The following is an 11,489-nucleotide window of genomic DNA, read 5'->3' as shown; positions in this document are numbered from 1 at the left end:
GCTAAGTTTTTTGTGAAGCATAAAAATATTATTTCTTAATAAGTATTGAATGTTGCCTACCACCTAGAAGTTAAAGTGGGTGGATATTATTCCTAGCTGCGTTATTTTATTTCTTATTTTGATATTTTGTCTAAGTTATCTTATAATACATACTACCAATATATAGATAAAATAAAGTTTAAATTTAGAACAAAACATTTTATCATTACACTAATTCTGATGATTTTCAATTAAAATTTTAATTAAGGATTTATGGCGTTGCCGTAGTTACTTTTATAGACAGAATCAGAATTGTCAAGCAGCTGATTATGCACTGATTTGAGGTTATGTTACGGCAACAATAATGTGTTATTAATTATATTCTTTAATTTATAAAAATATATACCTATATAATAGTAACATACAACATGAATTTTCTCTCCTTACGTGAGTAGTCACATCATTCTATATTCAAATTTGTGTTGAACTGTACACATTTAAATTAACTATAACTAATACAGTAACTTGTCTTGTAGAATGTCTTTCTACCCTATTAATCTTGCCCTAAAAAATGATAATTTTTCGATCTTACAATAGTAGTTAATAAAGTTTTAGATTTGTATTAATTGAGATACAGTTCCAATCCTTCAATTCATGTTCTTTTCATTTTTAAATTGTATTTTCATAGTAGCATTCATTCCATGTGAATGTCTTTGTGACCTGATCTTCCCCATTATCTTAAAAATGGAATATTACTTCTGATGGTGTGTATACTTTGATTATATCTTCATTGCTTAGTATACCCTTTCTTTATTATAATGATTCCTTAAAAGTATTCAAAGAAATTACGAACAAGCATTCAATAAGGAGATGCATGGTAAAATCGGCCAAAAATGGTTGAGATGAAATTAAAAAAAGGAAGAAAACATGGTTCAATAATGAATGTTCAACAGAATGAGAACAGTGAAGTAAATTAAGACTAATAGTACTGAAATTAAGATCAAAAGATGCTGAAAGTGAGTTCACTGAACAACGAAAAAGAACTAAACAAATATTAAGAGAAAAGAAAATACTATATAATGAAAGACTATTGGAAGAAATTTAATACGGTTACAAAAATACAGATATAAGAAATCGTATCAGGGGGTAAATAATGAAAAGAAAGGATATTGTTTAAACCTCTAATTATAAAAAACCAAAATGGAAAGGAGAAGAATGGTTAATCAAGTCATGAGCTTACTAGACTCTACACACTTATTATTATTAAAAGTATTCACACTGTCTTTCCTTTTCAGGATGATATAATTATATATTTCATACTTTCCAATTAATATTTGTTCTGTGATTGGAGCTGCTTTGTTGTCGAGTTATTATGAATTTTTTTATTATTTCTATTTTAGGTACCCTGCAGTCTACTGTTTTTCAAACTCTACAAAACAATGTAATCAGATCAGCCCCTGAATCTTTAAATATAATACAAGCCAGGTGCTATGCAGCCAGGAAAGGTACCAGAGATCGTAAGAAGAAGGCTAAAGTCAAAGTGGAAATCCAAAAAGTTGGATTTATACCACACAATCAAAGAAACAGAGAGCAGTAAGTAGTCTGTTAGTCATTATAGCAAAATTATCCAAATTAAAAACGTCTTGCTGAATTTTGTAGGTTCTTAGCTAGTAGGCCTAAACTAAAATTTGATGATTCACAAATGAGAGATCCAGTAGATGATGTGTTTGTTTGTAAATACTACAAATGGGTTGTGTATCCTTTCCAAGAGGCTGTCAAAGCTCATAAAGAAACTCATCACCCTGAAATGTATAATAGACCTGAAACAGACTTACATGTCACTGTAGAATTAAATATGGAGGGTGAAAAGAAGGTAAGTTGAATAAAAATTATGAAGAAACATTATGTATCCTTATGATTTACTTACATAAGATAATATAATTGCTTCAAAAACTGGTGAATATCACCTCCTTAATGCCTATATATTGAGAGAGCACGGGCATAGCCAGGATTAAAACTAGGTGCGGGGCAAGTCATCTTTGTAGTAGCATTTTAAAATGAAAAATATGAATTAAATAAAAATTTTAGGTAAATTATATAAAATAATTATATAGCAGAGCTTTATCAACAAATTATTACAATTATTTGCCTGAAAAAAACTACTTTTTCTCTAGTTACGTATCTTACTCTGAGATAGCGCGTCATAATTTTTCTTGGATTTGACATATCTTTATCTTATCACTAATAATAGTAATGTCATTTTTCTTGGATTTGAAGAAGAACTCTCGTTTTAATCCAATCCTGATTTCCTGTGATGAATTTCTGATGGACTCTTATCAAACACACCCAGGCAATCTCTCCTCTCACTTTGTACCTTGGAGCCAGGTCTTTACTCGTTGAAAGTTACTGAAAGATTGTTCAGCAGTAACTGAAGTCGATGAGGAATCACTTAAAATGAGAAGTGCATGCCTTGTTGCAGAGAAAAAATCTTAGCTGCCTTTAAAAGTGCAGTTACTTAAATATTCTTTAAATTGTCTCCTGCTAAATACTTCTTTTTTCAAAGATTGTACCATAAAACTAATTCTGCAGAGATGTCACGCACCTCATAAATCTCCATGACAGATTTTGCATTTGTTCCAAATCTTTTAAAGACTTTTTAGCATGTTTAAAGGATAAAGATGGGATAATACAAAAGCAGGTGTATTTTTGTGTGAGAATTTAACATTCTCTTGAGAATAGAAATTTTTGCTATTGATAACTCAACCCTGACTGTCTCCACAATATCATGTAATTTTTTAAGTAAACCATCAGAAATTTGTTCAATTTCTTGCCAATCCTTCTTGATGACGTAAGGATTTGGCCAATATATTTCTTCACCATAACTACTACTATAACCAAATCCATATTTTTACATTTTAGATCAGTCATAACAGGTTTCAAAATCACAGAGTATTTAGCAATCATGATTAAACCTTCGATGAAAATTGGAAAACTTTCTAATGCTCATGCATTCTCAAACCATCTGATCTAACAGATTTTTGATAGATTAATTTATCTAATTTTCATAATAATCTAATTTTTCTTGATCCTGTATTTGTTACCTCTAAGTATTTATAATTATATGTCTGTTTTATTGAGTTGTTATTCACCTACAGATCTTCGATTGTTATTCACCTACAGATGTTTGATTGAGAACTGGTTTTTTATATGTATATTTATGTATCTTTTATGTCTAAAGAAATCCTTACATATTCTTAACAAATACTGGTCACAGAGGTCAATCAGTCTTGTTACATTCTCATTCAATACATTTTCTCCACATGGGCCTACTATTTTGTTAAAATCCTTCCTACCAGTTCTTACATTAAGGTCTCTTATCAATATACATTTTACATATACTTGTCTAATAATATAAACACATACATTTTCTGTCTTTCAGACTCGATTGCTAGATAATTTTACACGAACTGTTGCAATTCCCCACCGGTTCGACCAAGGACAAGTTCCGTCTGTAGCTGCTTTCGCCAAAACCCAGGAAATACAAAAACTTGCCATTGATGCTGGTGCCCAGCTAGTCGGCGGCGTTGACATGATCAAGAAAATTCAAGTGGGGGAACTCAATCTTAATGACTTCAAATATATAGTTGCCCATCCAGAAATTCTTCCAGAAATGGTGGTTCTGAGAGGTTTGCTGAAGAAGAGGTTTCCTAATCCGAAAAGTGGTAGTTTGGATGTTAATCTCGGAAGTGCAGTGGAAAAGTTTCTATATGGTATTAATTACACAGCTGCTAAGGATGAATACGAGAAGGATTATGGTTCAGTTCAGACAGTTATTGGATCAGTAAGTTATCTACTCATACGAATTTTTTTATTTTATTTATTGTAACTACCAGATCAGTTATTATAGTTAATTTAACAGGTTGACTGCCAAACTGATTTAGTACTGTTTGCCATTATGTATTTGTGAAACATATTGCTACACAGCACTATTTGCCAATGGAAAAGTGTGTACCTATATGGTGCATAACATGCTGATGTAGTCAATCATTGTATGTACCTTGGACAAGCTTACTATTTTTTATGAAAATTTTAATCAGTTGGCCTTCTAGACCAATTTTGGAAATATAGCCTATTATGTTTTGGCAAGGATCTTTCAAAATAATACACTATTTTAAGTGAAAAGAAAAATAATTTACTCATAGTAATAATACTTCATTGAGTTTAATACATTTATTTAAACATACTTTTTAACAAAGTCTCCAAGAATTCATGTTCTAACAAACGTTGATCAGTAGTGACAACTGACAAAGAGTCTCCATACATTGTGCCTAGAGCCCCGTGACCGTAATCATAACTTACTGATATGACATCTTTCCCCTTACATTTGATAGTCCTTAAAACGCACTGGAGCTCTTTTGAGTCTAGCGCTAGTTCTATTTCAGCATTCATCTGGGAGGTTGAAGGTTCCTCTACTCCACAACTCTGATTCCCAGATTAGGAGTTTAATGATCTATCATTATGTGCAAAATCAGTATTCTTCTTAATTTCCGCTTTAACTAGGGAAGGCCTCAAGTGGTAACTGTTTCGCCTGACCACTTCCCCATTTTCTTTCTGCACTAAATAAGATCTGGGTGCCTCATCTACTTTTTCCAGAATTTTACCTGGTCTCCATTCTCTACCCTCTCTGACACCTACATTTTCTCCTGGCACTATTTCTCTTCTTACCTTGGTGTTTCTATCATAATAATTTTTATATTCGTTTCTTTTTGCCTCTAGTTTCTCCCACTCTTCCTTTAGATTTATGTCTTTGTGCTTTTTATTTGATGGTAGCTTCGATCTAAGAACCCTGTTAGTCACTAATTGGGCCGGTGTTTTATCTGTTCCATTTATTGGAGCACTGCTATACTCCAGGAGCGCCATATCTAAGTCGTCACACTTTCTAAGCATGTTTTTTGCAATTTGAACGGCTCGTTCTGCCTGCCCATTAGACCGTGGATAGCGGGGACTGGACGTTACAAACCGAAAATCCCAGTCTTTAGCAAATTGCTGACAATGCCATGAATTATAAGGCATGTTATCTGATATGACTTCGTAGGGTATTCCGTGTGTTGAAAAAATTTTCTTTAACTCCTTGATGACCACCTGAGAAGTTTTTGAATTAATTTTCACTATATCGAGCCATTTAGAAAAATAATCGATTAGAACTAGATATGACTGTCCACCATAATCTAATATATCACTTGCTACCTTTTCAAAAGGTGCTTGAGACAACTCTCTAAGTAATAGTGGTTCTTTAGCATTATGATTTTTAAATATCTCACACTTGCTACAATTTCTTACCCAGTCTTCTATACTTTTGTTCATTTGTGGCCAATGTAATATCTGTCTTGCTCTCTGTTTGGTTTTCTGAATGCCAAAATGACTCGAATGCAATAATCTTAGCATGCTCTCTCTCAATATTTTTGGGATGTAAAATAACACTGTAACATTACAAAGACATAACTCTGTCTTTGTAAAATATTAGTCCGTCAAGTAAATATAGTTCATTTCTTATATAATAATAATACCTAATTGAATCGCTTACTCTTGACAAGGTTTTGGACCACCCTTGTATACAATATTTCTTTACTAGTTTCAGATCCTCATCAGCATCCACTTCAGTCCTAAATTGTTCTCTCTTCTCATCAGTCATGTCAATAGTATGAACTATTTCTGTAATAAATTTATCATCATCGACTTCATCTTTTATAAAATTCCTCGATAATAAATCTGCCACATGCATGAACTTGCCTGGCTTAAATTGTACCTCTATGTCATATTTAGATAATCTTACCCTAATCCTTTGTAATCTCGGCGACATTATGTCCGCAATGCCTTTATGCATTAATGCCTCCAAAGGCTTATGGTCAGAATCAATTTGCACTTTTCTTCCGTAGATAAAATTGTGAAATTTATTGCTTGCATATAGGATTGCCAAGAACTCCTTTTCAATTTGACTCATATTTGATTCTGCTGTCGTTAGCGCCCTAGATGCAAATGCTCCTGGTCTGTTATTCTGTAAGAGACAGCACCCCAAGCCATTACTACTACTGTCAGTCTGTATCACAGTTGGTAACTTCTCATTGAAATTGGCAAGCACACTACTTGACATAATTACTTCTTTTATTTTATTTAGTGCATCAGAATGTCTATATGTCCATACCCATGCATTCCTTTTTTATTTTTTTGAGTTAAATACATTTAGTTAAACATACTTTTTAACAAAGTCTCCAAGAATTCATGTTCTAACAAACGTTGACCAGTAGTGACAACTGACAAAGAGTCTCCATACATTGTGCCTAGAGCCCCGTGACCGTAATCATAACCTACTGATATGACACTCATCAAATAAAAACGCATCTTAAATACAGATCAAGATGTGTAGATTTTAATTTTCCTAAAATGTTTCAGTTAACCATGGATCCTAAACAACTGGAAGAAAATTTTGCAGCACTAATAAGAGATGTTTACACAATGAAACCAAAAAGGAGCGGTTCTTTTATTACCAGGTATAATCTTCTTATATATTTAATAAATTAGATTACACTAATATTTGACTTTTGAAGTCAATCGTTGTCAAATTAAAATTAGTAATTTACATCGTTTTTGTATTGTAGCATAGCTCTGAAGATGGCTTTGTAAGTCGAAACCGTTTAGTTAGGAATTAAAATTGTTTACACCCTTCAAAAATACTTTCCTTTTTCCATCTTTTACTAATTTATTATCTTAAATAGGAAACATTTGCAGTACACTACTATTCTAAGATATCAGCAAGGCTGTTACTTTACTTGATTGTGTCCAGATGAATTGTTTTTGATCGCTTTAGTTCATATAAATTTTACATTGTGTTTATTTGTGTTTTTAATAATTTTAGGTGTCTTCTATGGACGCCGTACTCTTCAGAGAAGCTTAAAGTCAATCACGAGGTATTTATAGAAAGCGATGAGTCTTCGAAGCAGTCTGTAGTAGATGACGATGAAAAAGTAGAAGAACGAGTGACGCTGTAAAGACTGTTTGTTATATTATAGTCGGTACAATGTTGTGATCGTTGTAATATATGTCTTACAACATATATGATCCATTTGTTATTTTAACTAATCAATTTGTAAAAATATATCAGTGAATTTTATTATTCAAAATAAACTGTTAAACATTAAATATATTTATTATTTTTACGCTTTATCTTTAACGTAAGCCAAACTTACGTTAGTTATAAGAATTAGAACATGGCTAATATTACAATGGACGTTTTACCTTTCCACTTCCCACTTTCCTTTTATTATTATTTTTTATATCGAATTAACGTGTTTCGACATCTTTATCTTTGGTCATTGACACGGGGGCAAAGATTTACAATAGTACTTACAGAGTTATGATACAGAGTTTACAATAGGAAAGAATAACAATATTATGTAAATTATATTTTGTCAAACAACTGTTTAGTCTTTAAGAAGTCCATTAGGATCTTGAGTCGGTTCAGAAGTTCTTTTCAACTGTGGGTTATATTGTTGGCAATGCGAGTTGCCTGGTAGTATTGACATTCTGTGAGGATGTGCTTGACTGTAATAGGAATATGGTTGCAGAGGGAGCATAACACTCTGAGATAGCGCGTCATAAGATGACCGTGTGTCAAACGTGTGTGTCCTATCCTCAATCTTCGTATTGCTATCTTCTCTTTTCTATTCAGGGATGCTAGGAATAAATAGCTGTTAACATTAGGTTGTATTTCTCCTAGCTTTGTGTCTTTGGTGATCCAAAGTTCCTGCCACTTGCCTTGGATAGTCCTTTTGAATTTTGATTTTATATCTTCTTGGAGCTGTATGTTGTATGGGTTAGTTGGATGTAGATGCTTCTTTTGCAGCGCTGTCATCCATCTCATTTCCTTGGATGCCGATATGAGAAGGTACCAATATTAATGTCATTGAAGTCCCTTGGGAAGTGTGGACATGGATCGATTCTAGTATTTTTTGCACTAGGTGATCTTGATTGAAAATATTTCAGACATTAACGATAATACCCCACAGATCGATTCACAGATATTCACTCCTGTAGTAAGCAAACCAAAGAAAAAGTCGAAAACGTCAACCCAAAAGTCCCGCGAACAAGTTCTGCTTTCTCAAGAGTCAATTAAAGACAAAATAGCAAACAGATCACCACCATTTATCCTAAACTCTAATAAAATATGTGACTTTCCAGAACAGGAGTTCCCAAACTTTTTTGTACCACGCCCCCTTTTGTTGAAATGAAAATTTCTCGCGCCCCCCACCCCTTAACAATAAATTGTATGGTCCTAGGAACAAAAACAAAAAAGTATTACATAGAAAACAAAACATTTATTTATACTGCCATAAGATACAATAATATCAGTTTTTATAAAATACAAAAATTATTTATAAAAGAAATATAGATTAGGTTGGTTAGTAAGATGGATATGCTTGCATTTTCTTTACTTGTATGCCTATTCGTGGCTGAGTTTTAGTAAGTACACAACGCAAGTCACTAGCAGCATCAAGTTTCTTCCGATACTGTGTTTTAATTGCCACAAGTGTTGAAAATGCTTTTTCGCACAAATCTTCTTCTTCTTCCTATGCCGTCCCCGTTAACGGAGGTTGGCGACCACATTTCTAAAAGTTTCTCTGTCTTTTGAAACGTGGAATAATTCGTCTACAGTCATGTTTGTCCAGTCTCGAATATTTCGCAGCCATGACTTCCTCTTTCTACCTATTCCCTTTTTGCCATCGACTCTACCCTGCATGATGACCTGCAGAAGACTATATCTATCATTCCTCAGTATGTGTCCAAGGTATGCAGTCTTGCGTACTTTTATTGTTCTTAACAATTTTTTGTCTCGAACAATCCTTCTCAGCACTTCCTCATTGGTGACCCTGGCAGTCCATGGAATTCTCAACATTCTCCGGTATATCCAAAGTTCAAAGGCTTCAAGCTTCTTAACTATTTGCGCTTTTAATGTTCATGTTTCTACCCCGTACAATAGTGCACAAATAGGTGCTTGAAAAAGGCAAATATAAACGAAGAGCTTCCCGTGATACACTAGGATACACTTTGAAATATTTTAACCAAAATGAAAGTTTGTCGATTATATCAAAGTTGTATTTGGCAGAGGAATCATGTTTTATTTGCAAAGCAACTTATTGAAGTGATTCAGACAGGGAGTCTATGTTGATATGATATGGCATGGGTCAATTGACATTCTGAAAATACTATCGTCACAAGTGTTTGGGAAGTATTTCCCAAAAGTAGGCTCTCCAAATTTTTTGATATCTGGATTTTCAAACTTGATCCTTCATAAATGTCCTTAAAGCGTGCTTCTTCTGAGATTGACTCTACTAAAAATCGAATAATTGCAGGGATTTGCTGATATTTTACGCCTCCAAAGTTGCAATTTCTCAATATACATCTTGATCGCATCACGATGAGTAACTATATTTGAATCCCCACCCAGCAGTTTTAGGTTAAGGCTGTTCAACGAGTCAAAGATGTCTGAAAAATAAGCCAATATTACTTGGGTACAATGTTTTTCGAAGACCACGCTTAGTTCATTTTGCTTTTGCTGTTCCAAGAAGGTGATTACTTCATCTCGAAGGTCAAATAATCTTGTTAACATGTTTTCTTTTGAGAGCCATCGTGATCACTGGCTAAATCTGTTCGAAGAAGCTACCGCCCATTGTGACGTCAGAGTTAGATAGTCCATTCTCCGAAGGATGAATCCAGAAAGATCGATAGTGTTATCAATAGTTAGAGAAGCTAACGACGAGCCGAATAGAGATGGACTACTTCAGATGATTCTCGAATAATTTTTGGTATTTATATGCAGCGCTGTCATGAGTTAAGTTAGTTAAGATAATATCGTGCTGTAAGCTTAAAAATAAATAGTTATATATAAATTAGAACCGCTGGTTTTATTTAAACACGCCACAATATTTCTTTTGTTTGTTATATCCATTAACAACCCTGGCGGTTGATAATTTTTGTGTTTTAAATAAAAAAATGTTTAGGAAAATAAATAGGCATAAAAGCTAGACAAAGTGTAGAATAAAACACTGTAGTTTATAATATAATATTTATTTTATCATATTTAATATTTATTCATTATACATTTTTCATACAATGCTTTTGAAAATGTCAATATACAATTTCAGAATGTTTATTAAGGAATGTTTATTAATATAATGATATAGGTACTTGAATAAGTAGAAAAAATCACAAAACATCAAATATTAAACTATCGGTCGAAAATAAAATGACTATTGTACCAGGTATAACAAATTAGTTCCTCTAATTCGTAAAAATAGCTTATGTACGTTTCTGGTATTACCCCTAAAAAGAAAAAGGATAGAAATACTTCGTAGCTTAACGATAGCTAAAGAATAATTAAGCGAGTAAAGAAAATCCGTTTAAAATGGGTGTTATTTGATGACTGGACAATCAAATACTCTTAATGAACGTCTTCGTCTAATTACCTCTTCTAATACTACACAAAATATAGTACACAACAACCTTGTCGTGATATGAAAATGAAGGGTATATTAACATAAGGGTTCACGTAACTTTTAATGGAACACCCTTTACATTATTTGATTTGAACGCAAACTGTTGGACATGTTTTTATAAGGTACTATAACAAGTTTAAGGTACTATAACAAATTAAGGAAAAAATCAAAACAGCTAAGGAAATCTATTTGTGAAACAAAAATAAGAGAAGTGACTGGAATGGGTCGAAATAGACAGCAGGGACACATAAAAGACAAAGGGAGTACTACTAATAGATTTATCAGAAAAATTAAGACGATGGGAGGAGTACGTAGAGAACTTTTCCAAGATGAAAAAGGTGAAATGCAGAAAATACAAGAATGAAATCCTTTAGAGAGACAGAAGATCACGATAGATGAAATCAAATATGCTATCAAAAATTTTAAAGAGAGTAAGGCAGCTGGATTAGATGAAATACCAGTAGAACTGTTAAAACTAGTGGAAGAGGATAACTTGGAAGTATTGGCAGATTTATTCAACACGGTGTACGATACGGGAATAATACCACAAGAGTGGCTGAAGTCAGCATTTATAACCATCCCTAAAAAACAAGCAGCAAAAGAGTGCTCTGATTATCGAACACTGAGCCTCTTGAGTCATACTTTAAAAGTACTGCTGAAAGTAATACATAAGAGAATATACGAAAGGCTAGAGGAGGATATTAGCGAGACGCAATTGGGGTTCTGAAATGGAATGGGTACTCGAGAAGGACTGAAAGTTTGAAAAAAGAATCATCATGAATAATGGGAGTTTATGTTCATTAATTTTGGTTAAAAACTGTTGTAGAATATTATATAATGCAGCTGAAACAGTATACCCTTGTCGAAAGGATCCATAATCGAAGATGGCCAAAGAAAAGGTTACAGTGGATCCCCACCAACTGCAGGAAAAATGGAAGACCAAGAAGATCGTGAAGACAA

General features: G+C 33.2%; 1 protein-coding gene across 1 annotated transcript; it reads left to right on the top strand.

The window, feature by feature from the left end:
• Positions 1-304: 304 nt before the first annotated feature.
• Positions 305-7,176, top strand: LOC140432135 (large ribosomal subunit protein uL1-like). Its single transcript, XM_072519973.1, has 6 exons — positions 305-426; positions 1,380-1,572; positions 1,639-1,852; positions 3,419-3,820; positions 6,430-6,527; positions 6,893-7,176. The coding sequence occupies exons 1-6, from the start codon at positions 408-410 to the stop codon at positions 7,023-7,025; spliced, it is 1,059 nt and encodes a 352-aa protein (XP_072376074.1). The 5' UTR covers positions 305-407; the 3' UTR covers positions 7,026-7,176.
• The last annotated feature ends 4,313 nt before the right edge of the window (positions 7,177-11,489 follow it).

This window comes from Diabrotica undecimpunctata, unplaced genomic scaffold (genome assembly GCF_040954645.1).
Source record: "Diabrotica undecimpunctata isolate CICGRU unplaced genomic scaffold, icDiaUnde3 ctg00002953.1, whole genome shotgun sequence".
In the NCBI taxonomy this organism is placed as follows: Eukaryota; Metazoa; Arthropoda; class Insecta; order Coleoptera; family Chrysomelidae; genus Diabrotica; species Diabrotica undecimpunctata.
This window is presented reverse-complemented; position numbering and strand designations above follow the sequence as displayed.

Excerpts from the sequence above, each read along its gene's own strand:
- LOC140432135 (XM_072519973.1), top strand. Across the intron at positions 1,573-1,638 it reads AATCAAAGAAACAGAGAGCA|GTTCTTAGCTAGTAGGCCTA; the intron begins GTAAGTAGTCTG and ends TGAATTTTGTAG. Across the intron at positions 6,528-6,892 it reads AGCGGTTCTTTTATTACCAG|GTGTCTTCTATGGACGCCGT; the intron begins GTATAATCTTCT and ends TAATAATTTTAG.